The following is a 21,747-nucleotide window of genomic DNA, read 5'->3' on the forward strand; positions in this document are numbered from 1 at the left end:
TCTCCCCCCTCCCTCGATCTGAGCTCAACGCACACATGACGGCCTGTTGAGAGTGTGGGAAAGATCTACGCTGAGGCCTTGCAGGCCACAGCCACTACTTTAGCACAATGTAGGAAAGTGTGCCCATGGGTATTTGTGCAGTGAGTAAGGGGAAGCATGATTGAGCACGGCCATGTTCAGAGGTCTTAACCCCTCCCTTCCCAGTGGTGATCTCAGTCGCTGCAATTCTGCCCCAGTCTTCTTCAAATAAACAGCAGATCTGCAGAAATGAGATCCAATTAAAGGCATCCCTCATGACCCTAAACTCAAATACAGAGCCTAATCGCAAAGAAACTAAGGGAAATGCCTTGAAGGAAAACATCTTTGAAAATTTTGAGAGGAACATGACATAAAACTAGCCCTGATAAATCTTTATTTAGTCTCTGTTTCAATCAAATGGCATGAGAGTCGTCTTGGGATAGAGCTTATGTGAACAAAGCTGAGCGAAAGGGATGAATGCTTTCCTAGAGCTTCAGCGAGTTCATCAGGGCTTCTTTTCACCTCACACTTTGTTATATCTGACAGAAAAACCTTCCTAGGCAGTGAGTGGCGATCCTGTTAAAGTGATGTTTAACTGCCAGATCCAGCAGCTGTGCTTTGTTGGTGGATAACCGTTCCACAGTGACTGCGAACAGACATATCACCAAATGTTTTCATTTTTCTCTCTGTAGGAAACGTATTGTGCCTAGAAAAGTGAAATACAGCTGTGTGTTCCTATTTTTCGCAAGAGAGATTGTTTGGCTGGCTGAAAGGAATAGATTACAATAATAGTTTTACAATAATTGCTCGTCCTCATGTCATTCCAAACCTGAATGGCTTTCTATTTTTACACTGAAAACAAAGAAATTTGGAAGAATGTAAAAAATGAATGGGTCCAAATGGCAAAAATGAATGCTAACGCAAATGAGATTTCAGCATTTAAAAAGATTTTCAGCAAATTATGATTCAATTTAATTCTGTTCATCCTAAAATTGAACATGTATAGCTTCAGAGGACTTTCAATACAAAATATTATCATTTTGGGAGCTTTAAAACCCGTGTCCACATTCATTCTACTGTTTGGAAAAGAGGAGCTTAGACATTCTGCAAAATATCTCCTCCATGGAAGAAAGAAAGAGTAAATGATGATGGAAATGTCAAACATGTCAGGTAACACTTTACAATAAGGTTCCATTAGTTAACATTATTTAACAAAGGGAAAAATATTCCTAAAGCATTTATTAATCTTAGTTAATGTTAATTTTAACATTTACTTAGGGAAGCTTGCAAGAATAAAAAATTTAAAAAGGTAATTGCGACTTTTTATCTCACAAATTATGACCTTTTTTCTCAGAATTGCAAGATATAAACTTACAATTGTGTTATAAAGTCAGAATTGCAAGATGTAAACTCGCAATTGTGTGTTTTAAAGTCAGGACGTGTGATATAAACTAGCAATTGCGAGTTATAAAGTCAGAATTGTGAGATATAAACTAACATTTCTGAGAAAAAATACATTTTTTTCCCTCCTCAGAATTGGACTTTATAACTCGTTAATAAAAAAAGTTAGAATTGCGAGAACTCTTAATTCTGACTTTATATCACGCAATTCTGACTTTATAACCCGCAACTGCCAGTTTATATCACACAGTTGCAAGGAAAAAAGTCAGAATTGTGAGATGAAAAATAAATAAAACAAAATCGCAATTACCTTCAGTGGCAGAAACAAGCTTTCATATTTATTAATGCATTATTAAAATCAAAAGTTGTATCTGTTAATATTACTGGTTACACTTTATTTCGATGGTCCACTCCACTTTAGATAGAACTATACGTAACTGCAACTACATACATGTCAACCAACTCTCATTAGAGTATTAGTAGACTTAGGTTAGGGTTCAGGTTAGTAGAATAAGTTGACAGTAGTTGCAAAGTAACTTAGTTAGTAGAATGTCTGTTGTGGAGCATCAAAATAAAGTGTTAGTAGATATTAAGCTCACAGTCTACTAATACTCTAATGACTGGTAGTTGCAAAATGTCTAAAGTGCACTATCAAAATAAAGTGTTCCCATATTATTTAATGGACCTGAGCTAACATTAACTAAAAATGAAGTTATATTACAAATAACATTAACAAAGAATAATAAATGCAGTAACAAATGTATTGCCCATTGTTAGTTAATGTTGGTGAATGCATTAACTAACGGTAACTAATGAGACCTTATTGTAAAGTGTTACCGAATACCAAGACCATAGCAAAGATTCATTTCTGTTCATTTCAGCCAGAAAAAAAATTCTCTTCTGTAGTGACGATGTCTGCCCTCGCCTCCGTAAATATCAGACTATGTAAATAATCCTCACACAAAACAAACAGAGTTTGATTTCCCGGTCCTTGGAGTGGGATTGCCTGTTTGGTTTGGATGCGAGAAGAGAACTCATATTAATCCCCCACATGGAGCTCCTTCACCTCCAGAACTTCACAGAACCTCGGGCTGCTCCCACACTGTTGATCTAGCTGTAACCGTACACCTTGCCTTTTATCTTTGCGGATAGACTCGTATTAAGATTTTTGAGTTTGGAGGAGACCAGAAGAAGGAAAATGGATGAGTGTCAGGGAACTCTGAAAATAATTCGAAGACTTGCATTATGCCAGAGGTATGTTAGCAATAACATGAGCTGTGCTCCTAGAAACAAAAGACTATGTACACTACCGTTCAAAAGTTCAGGGTTAGTAAGAAAGTAATGACTTTATTCAACAAGGATGCATTAAACTGATCAAAAGTGACAGTATAATAAGACATTTATAATGTTACAAAAGATTTCTATTTCAAATAAATGCTGATCTTTTGAACTTTGTTTTCATCAAAGAATCCTGAAATAAAGTGCATCACAGTTTCAGCAAAAAATATTAAGCAGCACATCTGTTTTCAACACTGATAATAAGAAATGTTTCTTGAGCATTAAATCAGCATATTAGAATGATTTATGAATGATCATGTGACACTGAAGACTTGCATAATCCATTTTATTTACATTTTAAAATGTAATAGTTATTTTAAATTGTAATAATGTTTCACAATATTACAGTTTTTACTGTATTTTTTGATAAATGCAACCTTGGTGAGGATAAGGGACTTCAGTTCTTTCGATAAAACAATCGACCCAAATCTTTTAAACTGTATTGTATATTAACCATAATAAAAATTATGCAATTAATCATGATTGACAGCACAATATATATATATATATATATATATATATATATATATATATATATATATATATATATATATATATATATATATATATATATATCTTTATGTGACACATTGTTGCTCGCTCAATACAGAAAACGGCCAAAATGTCAAACACATGAGCAGACAACCTGAGAAATCTGTCCACAGGTTTCTGACATCTCACATTAGTGGTAGTGGATGGGAACAGATACCATGACAGAAATGTCACTTCCAAGCAGAAGATCTGCACACCCTGTCAATCTAATGCATTGCTCTGGTTCAAAGCAGTAATAGAAGAACAGGAGACGCCTGTCCTGTTGAATCACAAGATAATGTGGTGTAAGCTAGGGCCACAACTAAAAACTGTTGATTAATCTGCCAATTACATCTTTGATATAATTTTTTTTAAATTATTTATTTTTATTTATTATATCCTGCTCAATGTTGTCCTCCAAGTAATGTGCAAATCACTGGGTATTCTACATACTGTTATTGTCCTTTAAAATATAAATATTACTATAAAAATCACAGATAGTTTTTCACAAAATCAAAAATACAAAAATAGCAGTGCTATTACTGACATTTACTGTGCTTATACTGACTGTAAATGTCAAGAATTATTTACTACTATGCCACCAGTCACTGTTCTTATAAAAAATATAATTACATGATTTTATGATTATAAATAGATTTATTTTAAACATACTTGTCAGATAATGACTTAATTTACAACATTTACAGAGAACATAAATTAAGTTATGCACTGGAGAGAAATAAAGTGTTTAATATAAAGTGCTTATGCTTTGGACGACATTGGTCATGTTTTTCTGCTATTTTTTTTTTTCTCCATAGAAATGTGGTTTTCACAACTGTAAAGTGACGTCAATGGGGACAAGTCTCAAGCATCCAACTATTCAATAGAGAACATTTATTATGGATTTGTATTGATTTTATCGGTTAGTTGTTGCAGCTCTAGTGTCATCATTTCCTCAGCTCAATTTAAGTGAACTGTGGCTGTGACCTCAGCAGCAGACACAGTCTGTCAAGTCCCCTGTAATGTGAGAATGTGTAAAAAGCGTGAGACTAAGAGCCGTGCCGCTGTGTTTGTTCCTCCTTCGGCGCTCTATGGCTCTGTGGGCATTTCCTACTTTTCTCTCCTGTGTCTCACCTCAAACAGTTCAGCTCCTATCTTATCCATTCGCCTAATGGCGGCCCCTCAGGGAGACTGACCCTAGACAGGCCTGGAAACAAACCACTGACGGGTGGAATAAAAACAGTGAGGGAGATAAAATAGTCAAGAAAAACAGTGTGGGTGTATGATGTTTTCAACAACAGCCAAACATCCAAGGACACGGCTGCCTGTAAAGTCCGTTTTTCCTCTTCCAGTACTGAGCTCCCCTTGGGTCTGTTTTCAAAAAGAACAGCCCACTCGCCATCTGTTTCACAGGGGCTCAAAACTTAATATCTATTGCTAATCCTCACACTTTTCTCATGGACATGAAAGTGGTTTTAAATTGTGTCCCGAGCTTTACTGAACATGCAGATGGAGCAATATGAATTTGTTCAATGTCTCTCTTAGCACATCATTCCCAGAGGACCTTTCAGAAAGCAATTGTGATTTTGGAATTTAATGTCTTTGTGTGTGTGTGTGTGTGTGTGTGTGTGTGTGTGTGTGTGTGTGTGTGTGTGTGTGTGTGTGTGTGTGTGTGTGTGTGTGTGTGTGTGTGTGTGTGTGTGTGTGTGTGCACACATATATGTATAATGTACACCCCAGTTCAAAAGTTTGGGGTTGGTACGATTTTATTAATGTTTGCTCACTAAGGCTGCATTTATTGAATAAAAATATTATTCTTGTCGTGGTAATGCTGAATTTTTAGCATCAGTCTTCAGTGTCACATGATCCTTCAGAAATCATTCTAATATGCTGATTTGATGCTCAAAAAACATTTCTTATTATTATCAAAGTTGAAAACAAGGGAGCTTCGATAAGGCCCCATAAAAGTAACAAAAAAGTGACCCACATGACTATTTTTGACGTTTTTGAAGTCATACAATAGCATTGTGTGAGAAACAGATCAACAATTATGTTGTTATTCGCTGATAATCTTATAAACTAACAACCGTTGTGAACGAATCCCTTAGACAGTGAGATGAACTTGAAAAACTATTTATGAACAAACCATTCAGACTGACAAACAAATAATTCGATTCATTGAAAAGATTAGACTCAAAAAGATGTCATTTTACAGATTGAAATGTCCAGTCTTACCTCAAATCTACATTACATAACTCAAAAAGTTTCCTTTAGCGTTCCACAGAACAAAGAAAGTCGTTTAATGTTATGAGTAAATTATGACAGGGTAAAATATCCCCTTAAAAGCCTCTTTGACATAATCAAATAATTATTATAATAAAAAAATGCAAATTTTTTGTTACTATCCTAATTTATTTTATTTGGACAAAAAGACTAAGCTTTTGAGTAAAAGTAAATAAGATCTTTTTTTTAAAGACAAAAAAATTATTCCAAAAAAGGAATCAATGCTGAAAGATTTTTTTAAGGAATTATCACATTATGATATTTTAAACTTATGAATGGGAGTTTAGACTAGAAACCACCTGCAGACACATGCACAACCCTTTCATTTCCATTATAAGGAGTGAAATAACCTTGATAGGCCACTTAGGTGTATAATCTCCAGCCTAGGAATGTCAAGGCAATGGAAGTGTTTGTCATGGTCATATCAAACCTCAGCAATGCCTGTGGAGTACTTTGACTAAGTTGTACTATAATGGCCTAGATAGGGCAGACAGACAGATAGGACACTGGAGGAGCAGGCCAAAATGAGCGTGCATTTATCGCTCCTGACAGTCTGTCTACAGATAGCACATGACAGATGACAGGGCAGTCGAAGAAATATGGCTGAATGCACCAGTGACACCTCTCAGAGTCAAAAGCCTTTCTGCGCTGTCACTTCTATTATGCCTCTTGAGAAATGAGGGGTTATAGTGATGTTGCGAGGACATGATGGCCAGAAAAGAGGGAAGAAAGGGGATGTGGGAATGATAGGAATCTGGGAACATTGATTTTAGTGCTGTTTGAGATGTTGAATTGCAGGTCAAGGTCTTTAAATTATGTTTTTTGACTAAATTAACTGTTTCTTTTTTTTTTAAGTCATTTTAGATAAGGGGCAAATTCAAAAATGTTTAGCAGCACAAACAGTGATCTCGGTCCCCTGAGAACTAGTTCACCTAGGGACATTTTCCTGGTTGCATTCACACCGCTTTTAGGAACTCTGAAGTGACATAAAGGGTCCGATGTACTTCAGGTGAAATTGAAGAGCGAACTAATGTGACGTAATTTCCAACAAAATCAGGCCAAACTTGGGCGTTCGAAACAGCTTGCCAATGCTAAATTTATGGATAGTTTGCTACGGCTGGTAAACACTTTTGTACGACCACTGGTCTGTGGCGATTATGCAATAGGTAGATATGTGCAGAGCGCCTTCTTTGACGTGGAAAGGTTAATTTTAAGGTTAATTTTCCGGTTAATTTCTCCTGTTCAGTCCGTTGAGGTCAGACATCCGCAAGTGAAAACATGAACACATTGGAGAGCTGCTTTATAATAGAAAAAGTTGTACTTCTGATGAAACAAGTCACTGACACTGTTTGCTTGATTTTAAGCAATCCATAGTATAAAGTGCTATAAATAAACGTGACGTAACTTTACTAGAGTGCCGAATTGCAGAGCTCATGCAAACATATACACGATGCTTTTCTTATGCTTTATTTTTATTTTTTTTAGAAAAATTTTGTTGTGTGTTTATTTTGTTATTGAGAGGAAAGCGCACAGCACCTATTTACAAATTCATCTAACCATAGCTCTCAGCAGTGTGGGTGGCGTCTGGATGTTCGGTAACAGCATATCGCTGCTCATGTCTTTTGAACTTCGCTTTACCCACTAAGCGAAGAACGGAAAAGTACGTTGCCGTGAGTATATCGGGTCCTAAAGCCGGCCAACAGCGACATCATTTAAGCGCGGCATTCAATAATGCAACAACTGGAGCTGTGTTTGTGCGGTGTGTCGTGGGTTTCGTGATAACGGAGATGGAATGTAGACGTATAAGTTATGCGATTGATAGAGCAAAAAAAGGAGGGCTAAGAGACGAAATCTCCTTGAAACAACTTGCAGTGCTAAACATCATCAAGGTTGAGAAAAGAACACAACGTCGCAGACAAATGCGGGAAAGTAAATGCCGTTAACATTATCTTTTTATATATTTATGTGCTAAATGTTAGTTTGTGGAGTAAGTATATGCAAGCTGTGTGTTTACACGATAGATTTTTTTTTAAATGCGGCTTGCAGGTGTTTCGTATGGCATGCGTCCCAGACAGCAACAACGTGTCAGCTCAGATCAGGCCCACATCCGGGACGTCCGCATGGAATCCACATGTACCAGATTTGGCCCGGATCTGGGCCGACACTATGTTGCTGTCTGGGGTTCGGCCAATAAATGTACACTGCACTTCGTCACTGGTAGTTCCTATTGTGCTGGGTTAGACTACTCTGAAGTAGGAACTAATTTAGTTCCTCCAAAAGGCGTTCCTATAACTAAAATCGTTCCTAGTTCCTGCGGTGCAAACATGTCAAAAAGCGGGTACTTCCGCCTAAAGTGAAGCCATTTCATCTTAGATGCAGAGATTATGGGCCTGAAAATAAAAGTCTGATTGGGTGAATGTATCAAAATGTACAAAATGTATAAAGAACACATTTCATAACAAAAAAAAGTGATGTAAATAAAAAATAATAAAACTATAAGTAATAAAACAATATTACAGGAATGAGAATGAGAATTTTTACATTGTCACAATGCAAAAAAAATAGGATTCATTTCCTTTATGCAAAATATAATGAATTACTTTTCCCTTTGGTTTGAGGGTGCAATAGTACCCACACGTTTCATTTGCAAGATTCCTTCTGCAAGAAAACACAATTCTGTTTGTCTCAGAAGAACAGAAGTGAGATTGTTGTAAATTTCCATAAAACAGTATGTTACATAACAGATATCCAAATACAGTTAAATATACATGTCTATTTTCATCTCTTTTACGGATGCCCTAAACAGAGGGGAAGTATTATAATTCCTTTAAAGCTATTTGTATAGATTAGCTATGTGAAACAATTCAGTGGATGAACACAAACAATTAAAGGTTTGTAAGTAGCAATAATGTAATGAACCCATTAGTAGCAAAGCTATTTATCTAATGTCTACATCTCCCTCATTATGTGCTTTTTCTTGCTCTCTGTAAATAAATTAAAAAAACTGAGGAATTAATAAAATGTTTTCTGGAAATGATCTCAGCAAATCTCTCAGCCAAAACCCACAAAACATCTGGTCAGTATGCCTTCATCAATCTTGCCACTAGCGATTAACTGCAGTAATTAACCGTAACCCTCTCTGAACCATGAATGACATTGTGTCTGCGTTTCCTCCATGTATTCATACATTTCAAACCGGACTCTGCTATGAATGTCCCAGTACAGTGTCTATATCCCAGCTGTGTGAATAAGTCTGGCTGTGTTCTGGGGTGGAGAGTGTTACCCGTTGACCGGGAGTCAACTGAGCAACAATAAGGCATTATTTACCCTGGCCACAGCCAAAGGAGTGGTGGGACTCAGCAAGAAAACTTCTCCCACAGCTCAGCACTTATATTATTGCTTATTGCACACACTCTTAGGTGGATTTGCTTTAATTACAGAGTGTGTAAAAACCAAGCAACTATTGACTAAGCATACTCGGGCTCCAGCGGCCACAAACGCTCAGCAGTAATCGCAGCCACATCCGCTGGGGGAGAAGCCAGATTGATTCAACAAGAAGAGAGGAGTGACAAAAGCACAAAGTCTTGAGAGGTGCCGATACAAATTGAGATGTCACAAGCCAAAAATGGAAGATATCCACAATGAGATCTATATGAAACATACAACTTTACTGATTCAAAAGGATTTAAAGTGTCATGATTCCTGTCCTGTGTTTCCCTTGTCTTGTGTGCACTTTTGTTATTTCCTGTTCTGTGCTATGTTTTGTAGTCCTTTGTAGTCTTTCTTGTTTTTTTGTCTCCCCAGGTGTTTCTTATTAACCACGCCCCCTTGTTACTTAGTTAAGCTTGTTTGTCTCTGTGTATTTATAGCCCTTGTGTTTCACTTGTTACCTTGTCAGTTGTTGTATGTGTAATGGTTGTCTCTGTGATTCCCCTGGTTTTGTTCCTTTGAGTTCTGTGTTCCATTGTTTCTTGTTACTTTATTAAATACCCTGCGTTTAGATCCTTGTCTTCGCCTGTCTTCCTCAGCAACGTTACATAAAGGAATAGTATATGAAAATTATGTCATCATTTACTCGAAAAACAAAACAAATTTTTGCCAAGGACACACAAGCATCCAAGGGCACCCCTTCCTAAAGTATAACAACAACTTTTATGTATAAAATCCTATTTAGAATGTGTGAAAAAAATTATTCAAATTTCATTGGGAAAATATTTTCTTTGTATAATGCTGACATTGAACTTTTTTATACTCACTATTAAGGCTTGTTCACACCAAGACAAATGTTCGGTGCAAAAAACTAATTCGGTGCGTTACATTTTTTACTTTGAACAAACAGCCGTTAATTTCTGTTCGGGCCGACATGAACATTTGCATGCCATCAGTGCAATGGATTTATTTATGGAGAAATGTTCTAATTTCTTTTCTATCGCACTGTAAATAAAACTGGCCAACCAGTAAGATTTGCGCTTTTGGTCACATGCCTTGAGCTGCAGCTGTTACATAAAACTTCAACTTGATGGCACTAACAAACATTATTTTAAATAGCGACAGACCTAGCTAGCTGTATAGACCTGAAAAAAAAGATGTTCAATCCATTTTTATTTGTTTCATTCTTAAAAAGTGAGTATAAATATTGTTCCAAAGCAGTTTTACAGAGAATACTGCCTCCATAGGAAGCAAAGAAAACGTAAAAAATTCAATGTAATTGTCAATAATATCAAAATGGGCACATGGGCAAATGTATTGTGCTAAACATTTTAATTGCTGTCTATATTTAATACATTAAATATGAAAGTACTAAAAATGCATTTTGTAATAAAAAAAAATTAAATATCACAATTCAATTCAGTTCAATAATACAATATCATACTTCAAATAAGAAGTTGAATCAGAAGTTTAAAGTATTGAAACAGTGATTTCAGGTGATCTTGTTAAGGTGGATTTTTTACTTATTTTGCCTTGTGTAAATAACGATTAAAAAAAAATTCCACTGAAACAATACATAATCATATTTAGATTAAACACGAGAGTTACATTTCAACTAAGTTTAATAGTGCAAAATATTTAGTAGTGTGTAAGTTAGTGTCCCTTTACATCACAATTAGGCTAAGTTGAAACTTATGCACAACTGATGCAACTTGGTTTAGAGGAGCACACAAGGAGAAGTTTAGCATAATGTTAAAGCTGCACTTTTACACCCTATTTCAACTCATTCCCATTTGCATATTTTCAAATAAGCACTTTAAGATGTTCGTCTGTAAAATATACCTTAAGTTATCCACAGAAAAAGGAAATGGGTTTCAAAATGGAAATCAAAAGGAGTTTGGAACGGCACGTGGGCGAGTTAATTTATATGTCATTATGATTAAATCCTCCTTTAACAAATCTGCAAAAAAAACAAATAAACATTTAAGTACTAGTACTAGCTGCTGACAGAAATAGCCATGCATTGGCTTCTAGTTATGCTTTTTTGTTTTGTTTTTTTGTTTATTGTGTTGTGCTGATGTCTAGGCTGAGTGTGTTATTGGGGAGGTGGACCGGTCTCTGGAGATCTACTCTGCAGCTGCTCAGGAATGTGAGCTGTTCTGCTTATCTCCAACTCTTCTGAGGACGGCTTATGTTCTGCTATAAGCCATCGCTCCTAGCTCGCTCAGTAAACAAATACGCCCTTCCTCTGTATGGATTCACTTTATATATTTTGGATTGGCCCTCTAAGACCATCAAACAATTCAAATGGTCCTCACATTTACAGAGTGGAAAAAGAAAAATAGAGCAAGGCAGGCCCAGACCTGGTGAGACTGCCAGGAGGCATCGTAAACTACTAAAGATCATCCTTAAAATTGTTGTTTCTGGGTAACAATGTGCACAGCACGGTCGCTCGGTCTGCTGCCAGGAATCTCATTAAAACATCTCGTACAGAAAAAGTTGGGTACCAGCACCCATCTTATTTTCAGCCGTGAGGAATTTAAGACACATCCCAGCAACATCAATCTCCCTGAGGAATGTTGAATGCCGCCCAGCTCTTGGGAAGCGGCAGGGATATCTTTCTTGGGGCTCGACCTGAAATGTTCTTATGTGGGGCGGATGTGTGAAACCTGAAAAATGTCTTCATTTCTGCTCTTTGTGTACATGAGATAACAAGCTCACTAATGGAATGGTATAACGATGTTCTGTGTGGTTATATGTGCTGAAGCTCACATGACAAGCCCCACTGTTCTCTGTGTAAATGACACAGCCCTCCCTCTCTTGCACAAATAGACATCATTACTCCTCCTGCAGATTCTTTCGCTGGCAAAATCCCAGCGAGCTTCCCTTCGTGGTTGAGGTGGCTTTTCACGGGTGAAATATGGCTGGGCCTTGACTTAAGAAACTGACATTTAAGAAACATAGATCTTGTCCTCTGACAAAGCTCTCATATGTGCTACAAAATGCATTGGAATCCATTCATCTGATCCCGACCATCACGGGGCAAAAAAAAAAAAAAGATCAATTAAATGTCTACTTCATGTCCTTAGGGTGAACAACAACAGAATATAAGATAAGAATAATACCATGTCAAGAACATATCTAGGTTATATTTCTATGTAAGCCTGTAAAAGGTCAAAATAAGATAGGCTAATTGTGAAATATAGTTTACAAAAAAGTAATGTGACATGCTGTATAAAGTCACAATTATGAGAAATCAGAACCATAATGAGATTTGTATATTATGTAGGCTATATTTAGATCTCACAATATAAACTTATATTGCAAGTGCAACTTTATTTTAAATATATAAATAAATATAAAGTCGCAATTACAAGATTTTTGTTACAGAAACTGTCTTCTGTGTATTTCATTTCCAACTCAAAAGAAAACAACTTTTTTTGTTTTTTTATAATTCATTGTGTAGTGTACTGTAATGAAAATAATGTCACAATGCAAATAAGTCTTAAAGAGATAGTTCACCCAAAAATGAAATTTACCCCATGATTTACTCACCCCCAAGCCATCCTGGGTGTATATGACATTCTTCTTTCATACGAATACAATCGGAGGTATATTAAAAAATGCCCTGGCTAATAAAATGGCAGTGAATGAGAGCCCAAAATTTGAAGCCCAAAAAAGTGCATCCATCCATGATAAAAGCTATTTATAACTATCAACTAAAATAACTAGCTTCCGACAGATGGCCATTCACTGCCATTATAAGGCTTGGAAGAGTTAGGACATTTTTTAATATAACTCCAATTGTATTCGACTGAAAGAAGAATGTCATATAGACCTAGGATGGCTTAAGGGTGAGTAAATCATGGGCTAATTTTCACTTTTGGGTGAACTATCCCTTTAAAGGCTCTATTTTCTTTATGCAAAATATAATGTCCTTTTTTTCTGTTTATATTGAGGAGAAATATGATCCAAAATACAAACCACGATCTCTCGGAGAATCACCCAGTTGTGGATGCACAGCCACAGCCAATACTAGTAACATTGTGATTACACAATTTTTGTTTTCGGTTTCAAACCAAATACCGTCATTTGAAATGAATTAAGCTTTCCTATAAATCTTAAAAATATTCATGAAGTTTTATGAAGATTATTCAACAGCATCTCACTTTACTTGATATCCAAGCGACCCACCCTTTTTTGTGCGTATGTGAAGATTATGGTGAGTTTGCCAGGAAGGAATTTATGATGGCCCTGACTCAACAGCTGTGAAGCTGCATTGCTCATACAGATCTGCTGGTCTGGGCCGTGAGATCTAGCGTGGTTTCTTGGAGGAGCAGCGGCATCAGCCTTCAACAAAGCAGCAATACAGACTTCCTGTCCATGAACTCTCCGCAGCCTTCAAGCAAAGCAACGTTTGTGTTCAATCACAGTATGACCAGAGCCGCCTTCCCGCTAATGGCGAGTCTTGGGATTTTGGCAGCCTTACTGACAATGGATACAATCCATTTTCTTTGTTTTTTGTATGTTAATGTGCAAGTCTCACACACATTAAAGCCAGTTTCCCTTCAAAATTTTCCTCGTATAAATGCTAGTAGAAGGAAATTACATCTCAGCACAAATCCCTTCACTCAACCATTAAATTCAAATCACAAAAATTTATCAAGATCCATTCAGCCAAGTCAATACAATCCCTCACATCCGATGGTCATACGGAATTCTGACATTAATTTAGGGTTGCATACTGACAAAAAGTCTTATGCTTGTTTCTCATAGTCAATGCCAATACTTTTTCCCTAAAGAGATCCTCTAATAGGCTACAACCGAGGGATGAAGGACCGCCCTCGCACCACCATAATCCTCCCAAGAGCTAAAGGAACGGAGTAGAGACTGGTGAGATCCGGGCCAAGATTCTCACAAAGAGATGCATGAACTCCACAAGTATGTCAAATCTGATGATCATGTTCTCCGGCATGATTTGAGATGATCCAAAGAACATCAGACCGAAACATCTGATCAAAGTCTCAAATTTACTTAAATTACTGAAATATTCCTTAATTTCCTATCATAACATTTCTTTGGAATTAAATGTTCAAAATCCAGAAAATCCTCTACATAGTGTAATTCAGATTCAGTCTCTGAATTTTGAAGTATACTACACTATACTACTGTGTATTGTTTGGAGATGGTTTGTGGGATCTAGAGAGTGAGTTTCTGGTCTCAAATTTTGTCCTCTACTCAATGTTTCATAGGACTGGTAGAAAAGAGACTTTCTGTAAAGGGAAAAAAGAGAAGCATTCCCACAGGCGCACTTTTGTTTGGGGCAGAAACTAAAATTTTGTAGGACAGGGTTAATGCTTGGTCTCTGGTCAAAAGGGAACAGGAGTTGCTCAGTCGGACAGGCTGAAGCCTGTAATGTCCTCCCACTCACAGGATTCTGAATGAACTCACAAACAAACAGGCCTTCACAGCAAATAGAGAACAAAAGAGACTGAGGGAGGCAGGGGCACCAAACCTTTGGCCCAGTCGGCCAGTTCAACGTAACCCTTATAGGGTCAAAAGACTCATGTCACGGACCGAATTGGAAAAACAGCTGGGTCAAACTCCACAGTCGTCACACATGTTTCATTAAGGCAAACATATGCAAATAATGGCTTTAAAAGGACAGAAGCGCACTTAAAAAGCTTACCCAGCTAGATGTTGAATGTTAAGAGATTCTTAGTTCTTCTCACTAAATTATCACTTTGATGGACTGGGTTTCAAATTCTCCATCAAGGTCTATTTTATCTTTCATTAAAGTGCTGTGATGTTAGTTCTCGGCCCTTCTTTTTATTCTGCTCTGACAATGGGAAAAAGACAACAGACATCACTTGAGATCTGTTCACTTTATTCAATGAAATAAATGGGAAAAAAACAGCACTCTTCTTCATCTACTCCCATAAAACTTTAATATATAATTTTCTTTACTTCTAATCCATATTAGCATACTATAGTATAAATCGTCATTCTGGGCGTCAACAGTTAAAAATTATATGTTATGTTTTTATTTTTTTTGGTTAATATTTAAATAATTGCAGCATTTTGTATAAATATTATCGATTACTATCATTAAAACTTATTATAGACTATATCAGCATTATAGATATCAACATTGAACTTTGTAAATAGAAAATCCATTCGACCACTAATTAAACCAAAGCATTACTCTAAAAAATTTCACATTTTTCTAGTCACAATTCAATTTGGACAAAATCACTGTGACTTTAATTGGGAAGTATATCAAATTTTAATACACAATAAATTGTCCAACTTGAGTAATATATTGAATATCTTAAACTTTTTAAACTTTTATCCGAAGAATATTACAAGTAAATAGTCTTTTTTTGATGCACACGTCCTTAATCAGGACCTTCTGTGTTTCATCACAGTAGCAAAGGCTGATGATGTAAACCCACTTGTAAAGAAGAAAGAAAAAGACAAGGGGTTTTGGGGGCAGAGCTCTTCAGATGAGCTCATCACATCAGAGCCAAAGACAGAAATATGGTTTAGCAAATTACAGCCTCTGTTCTCAGCCTTTGAAATGAGTATGATCATAGCCACTTCATCAAAATAATCAATGAGATGCTTCAGACACTCCTAATTTCAGAGAAAAAGCAGATTTTATGAAAAACGTGAGCAGTGAGAAGTCAAACCATCTCATGCATGAAGGGACATTTGTGCCATTTCCTCATAGGTTTCCTCACTGTCTATCCTGTCCTCCATCCTGCACCACTGACCTAGATCTTCAGGACTCTCAACAAAGTTAAAAAATTCATAAAGATCCAGAGGTGCTGTGACAGAGACGTGTATGTGACTCGCATCGCTCCAGTGCGCAGTCAGAGCGATTAAAGTTTGAGAGACTCCTGTGCACAGCTTCTGAACTCATTAAAGTCCTGTGCAACGTACACGCTGAGATGAGATGCACATAAATAAGTCAAGCTTCCTCTGCTTTTCTGCACTCAGCACGTTTAATTAAGGTCTCCCAGTGTCTAGCTTTAATAGCTAGGCCAACGATTTACATCTAAATGACACTGAAATATTACTGTATTTCCCGTAACCTCTAGACTTTCAAATGGTAGAGCTTGTGGTTTTGATTCTCAGGGAACACAGATACAAGTAATGTATTGAATAGTCAGGAAGTATATTATTTAACATAACATATTTATTTATTTTTATATGAATATACACCACTGTTCAAAAGTTTGGGGTTGGTAAGATTTTTTATGTTTTGAAAAGAAATCTCTTATGATTTATTTATTTGATTGATTATATTAAATTAATATTAACAGTAATATGAAATATTACTACAATTGAAAATAACTGTTTTTTTATTTTAATACATTTAAAATGGAATTCATTCTTGTGATGGAGAATCTGGATTTTCAGCATCATTACTCACATGATCCTTTAAATCATTCTAAAATGCTGGTTTACTGTAGCCTGGCTCAATTACAAATTACAACTCACTAGCTAGCCTACATTAGAGATAGCCTGGCTAACGTCAGACCACTTTCTCTTTGAGACGTGGTCTGGATACTACATGTTCATTTTCTCGTATTTGAGGCGTGGTTTACGAATGCCCAGAGCCGTTTATTGGGCGCTACAAATGTCTATCAAATGCGCCTGTACGTAGCTTATAGCCAATCGTTTCAAATTATACCAGATGACGTAAGTAGAGCGACAGATATTCAACGAAGAAGACGACGATGGGTCAGAGATTTATGTGTACACCAGAGAGTCCTGCACGGGTCCGATTTTGTAAATCCGCACCCGACCCGCTTAAAATAGAACCGACACCCGACCCGCACCCGAAATAAAATCAGTTTAGACTATCACATTATAGACACTTACAAAAATGTTTATTGCCAGGTCATACAGAAGTTACACGACAATTAACACAAGGACAACTTCAGCCGAAGCTGTCAAAAGGCCGGTACATTAAGAACATGGCTAACGTTACCACACAAATCGAACAGACGCGGCTACACCACTATATGCCACGCAATTTCGTCTAGCCTACATCTGACAATTTTGGGTTCAAACACGCCCTGCACACCACACATACTAACAGTGTTAAATATGAAAAATACCGTTCGATAGAACGGCTTTGTTACCAGTTATCTGCGTGCTTCCTCAGGGATGAAGTTCCACATTTGCGGCTATCCAACACGAAAATGTTTGCAGCAAAGCTTTTTACAATATTTTCTTCAGATAACTCCAAATTTCTCCCACACACTGGACTTGATTTTTGATGACGTATTGTCGACAACTTTACAATCTCCACTAGCTATTCTTTTCTTCAACTCCTCAGCATCCATCTCGACGACTGCAAGCAGATCGCGCGCGCGGTTATGATGAATTTTTAAAAGTGGAAGTAGCCTAGGTAACGTTATAGATCCTGGGAGGGGTGGCGCGTCGGCACAAATAAACTGATGTGGATTTTAAATTATTTTATCAACTTGAATACAGGCATATTTTTGTAGATGTGTTTGCTTGCTAAACTAAATATGCATATATTTTTACGTCTGTCATGTTGGATCCATAGATAAACAAACTGCTTCGGTGTGTCGCATATACTTCGTCATCGTCTTGCTGCTCCCTCCCCGTTCTGTGATTGGTTCCCTATTTCAGGGGAAAAATTAGCCCATGGTAGCCAGACTACCTTGCAGCGTGAATAAAATCGCGCTGCTCAAGGCAGTATGGGGAAACCCAGGCTAGGTTTACTGCTCAAGAAATATTAATTTTTATTATCAATGTTGAAAACATTTGTGCCGCTTATTATTTTTGTGGAAACCATGATGCATTTTTTCAGGATACTTTGATGAATAGAAAGTAAAATAAAATAAAAAACAGCATTTATTTGAAATAGAAATCATTTAATTTATAAATGGGTGTACTGTCACAATTTAGCTAAATAATATCACTATATTTTAAAGGTTAGTCAGATTGAAGCTCCACTATAGCAGGCTATCCATAAGCAATCACCACTGTGCCCTTGAGCAATGCACTTAACCCAGGTGAATACAGGTAAATAATACATCAGTTGTTTTATGAGAACACTCGTCGGCAACTACCCAAAGAACCGTGTGGCGCTTCCTGTGACGTGTAAGAGTATCCAGGTGGCACAGGTTGTCAGAAAATATGATTACACTCACCAGCTGAAACTCACTCCGTCGGCCATAGGCTTGCTGGATGCCACTGTCATTCCAGAGCGCCTGCAGTGCCGGGACGTATAGCTGAAAGGTACAAGGTTCGACGGGCATGCCTGCTTTGTTCTCAAAGGACATCACAAACATGCCATGCTTCTCGTTCTCTGAGTTCTGCCAGGAAACGCCAAGTTTGTCTCGGGCATCCACCAGTACCCGCATCCCCTTTGAAGAAAAAAAAAAAAAAGACAAAGAGAGATGAATGCCATGTTTTTATGTCAAGGGTGCATAACAACAGCAGGGTGTGTCCTCTGGAGCTGGAAGCAGGAAGCTGGATGTAGCAATTCTTCTGGAGACAAAATAAAGATATGAGCAATGTTTTCACGTTAACTACAGCACACTTTAAACATGCTAAAATCCTGCCCCTGTAAATCTCCCAAGCACAGTTTCAAACTAGTTACTAACTTATGTTTAAGTAAAAAGGCTTTGGATAAATACAATCATGAGCCCATACTAGGGCTGTCACTTTACGTTCGAAAATCGATTGCACAATCGATCGGACCAACCAACACAAGTTTCGAAAACGAAAATAGGGAATCGATTTCAACTTCTCTCGGAGCGCGTCCAGCTCGTCATGATACGCCCGCAGCGAACGCGCGTCACACAGCAACTGCAGGCTCTGACAAACACACATAACAGCAAATTATACTTCTGCATAATGTGTCTGTTTTTACTACAAAAATGTGAATTCTGCCGGTATTCAGACAGTCTCATGCATACAGATACAGATTCGGGCTACGGTCTACAATCGCCTACGTAGGCTAAATTTGTTTGACATTTCTAATCGTAAACACAGCCATGTTGAATCCTGCAGTAATTTTTTTCATTGATGTTATGGCAATCCACTCTGCTTATTGTTTTTCGAGAATGTTGCAGTCCTGTTTGTCATTGTGCACGAAACTTCACGCCATTAAATCATCAGAAATATTGCTGACTTGTGCGTCTCAAGCGCCCTCTTTACGTGCGTCCTAATGCCTGTTAGTTGACCGTGGATTTGCCCATATTTGGCGTTTAAAATGGAAACGTCTTTAGACATGGAAAATCGATTTTATAATCGATTCAATTAACACTTATGTCTCAAAAATCGAACAGGATATTTTCACAAAAGTGACAGCCCTAGCCCATACCACTGCAATTCAGTATTCAGCAACATGGCAGCCTGCCCTGATGATCAGCAGTGTGAACTACACCAATATGAGTTTAGCCAATCATATTAGAGGCATTTTACCTATATTGGCCTGAACAGACAAATCGCATGCAACAATCATTTTTGTGCTGAACATTTATGTTGGTGTGGACAGGCTTTTATTGTAAACAAAAGTGTCAGAGAGAGAGAGAGAGAGAGAGAGAAGAACATTTAGTAAAACTACTACTGTTGGTGCAAGAAACGGTTTTGCCTAGCATTATATTTTGTACCTCAGGATAATAATTAAATAAATAAAAATTAAAAGATGTCAAATAAAATAAAGTCAATAATATGGTCCCTTTAAATATGCACCACTGTTAGTTAAAAGAGTGACAAATCTGAAGGGTGTTTGAACTGCATTTGGGCGAAGAATGCTGCTGTTCAGTCATGACATGTATTTCCAAAAGACAAGATTTGTGCCTATGCCTGAAACACTCCACTCTGAAGCCAAAAATGAAAACATCTCCAGAAAGCCCTGTTAAGGACAGCAAATGCACTGAAACTAAACTTCCGCGATGAGCCTCTTCACTTCCAAGCATAACACTGAATACACAAAACCCTGAACTGAGACTCTTTGGCAGTAACCAGGAGGGTTGGGCTCTGTGGACGAGCAGAAATATCATGAGACGCTTTGTAAATGTAACATAAGGCCATTGACTTTTCACAATAATAACTGCAGTTCTATCAACCGAGGCAAAATCCTGCTTTGCAGCACATTTCACCCTCCTTTTGTTTCACTGGAATAACATCCTGATGTTCAGGGTCCCAGAAGGGGGTCCTAGGCCTCTCTTTCTGCTCTACAGGGCCACGTATGAATCATCGACACTAGCACTCAAAAGTGCCCTGGGCAAATGTATGCTACAGTAATTAGAGCGCCCAGCCAGATTTTGCCTCCAAAGAAGATAAAGGGTCCCTCAGGCACAGGTGCTTTATGGGATTTGACCCTGTGACCCGGACAAGTCCGTTTAATGCCATTCCAGCACGACAGGTCATTGGGTTAGGTGTAAACGCAACAGAGACTCTTAGTCTGTCCGCATGTACAACTGATCTGCATATCAGCACGAGACGCATGCATTGCAAAACCAATAAAACAGCAGGACAGCGACAGGAAATGAATGTGGTACAGTCCTGTTAGTCTGGCTGACTCCATCAAATCCATCAGATTCCCCCACCTCCCAAATCCCAAGATTTCCCAAGCCATCAAACAGTTCACAAATGTAAACAGTTGTTCATGCCTAAGGCCTCCCTGCTGGTTAGGCTTAATGATCTTAATAGTGTGCTTTGGTTCAGGGTTGTCAGGGTACTTTCCTAGGGGCCAAACTCACTCACACTTCTGCCTTTATTTGTCTCCAAGAGGCAGTCCCCAAAACCCTTCCAACCATCTCTTACCTTTCACCCACTTCTGGCCAACACTATCTGGGAAGCGTAGACGTATCTTCCTGCCCTCATTGGCTTGATCCGTTGACACAGTCAGGGCAAGAGGAGAAAGAGAGCGCTGAGGCGGCTTTATCACAGCGGAGAGGTCAGCTGCAGGGCTTCCAATCTCTTCCTGAGCTGTGGCAAAGTCCCAAAAATATCTCTGAAAACCACCAAAACCTCACCTCGCCGTGAGTATGTCTCCTAGTGTTTCTTGAATGCCTCCTGAAAACAAGCCCTTAGTGTTTGTTTTGAATGGCATCTTCCGAAGCGACTTGTTTTTTAAGTCTTCAACAAAAAGCCACAGACTTTTCCATGTCTAAAACAGAACAACTCATTATATTCTCCTTGTTGTTTGTTAAAAAAGGAGGGGATTTCCTGAATCTTCAGTCAACAAAGAGTAAAAATGAAATTCAGGGATATTGGTTTCTGTCGAGAGACACAGTTGACAGCGAATCCCAACCATCGGCCCTCATCTGACACGCATTAGACGGGCCCTGCGTGTCAGGCGTAGTAATTACTCCAGTGGTGGTCATGGCAGCACTGTGATTTTGCAGCGTAAGCAGATGTGGGGAGCAATCCAGGCAGCCGCTCATGGGTTCCCCACCGGTGAGCAACCACAGCTATATCAGCAACAACTCTTTAGCCATAAACAAGCCGCCTGTGAAGGAGCCTCCCAAGACTCTAGTCACAGAGGAACTCTCAGATTTATCACACAGGAAGATGGGCTTGATATATGCTTGCTCCCTGTGTCACCCTTCAGCTACTTCCTGTATCCTCCCCCACAAACTTCTTGCAAACAGGACGCATGAATTCAAACCTTTCGGTGTGGCACAACTTATTGATAATTTGCTCCTCCGTACGCGCTCTCCTTGGGATGATGGAGCAAAAACACATTCT

The 21,747-nt window shown here is 38.0% G+C and overlaps 1 protein-coding gene and 1 long non-coding RNA gene across 2 annotated transcripts in view; one reads left to right on the forward strand and one right to left on the reverse strand.

Moving 5' to 3' along the window:
• Positions 1–21,747, reverse strand: part of gna12a (guanine nucleotide binding protein (G protein) alpha 12a) — a 34,612-nt gene that overhangs the window by 6,121 nt on the left and 6,744 nt on the right. Inside the window, exon 2 of the mRNA XM_082189616.1 lies at positions 18,195–18,410. Coding sequence (XP_082045742.1) covers positions 18,195–18,410 — 216 coding nt within the window. The remainder of the gene's footprint in view (positions 1–18,194; positions 18,411–21,747) is intronic.
• LOC309513951 lies at positions 5,008–17,895 on the forward strand. The gene is made up of 2 exons (XR_014211574.1): positions 5,008–16,467; positions 17,758–17,895. It is a non-coding gene; the product is annotated as an uncharacterized lncRNA (long non-coding RNA).

Source organism: Leuciscus leuciscus (genome assembly GCF_965113295.1).
Source record: "Leuciscus leuciscus genome assembly, chromosome: 1".
NCBI lineage: Eukaryota > Metazoa > Chordata > Actinopteri > Cypriniformes > Leuciscidae > Leuciscus > Leuciscus leuciscus.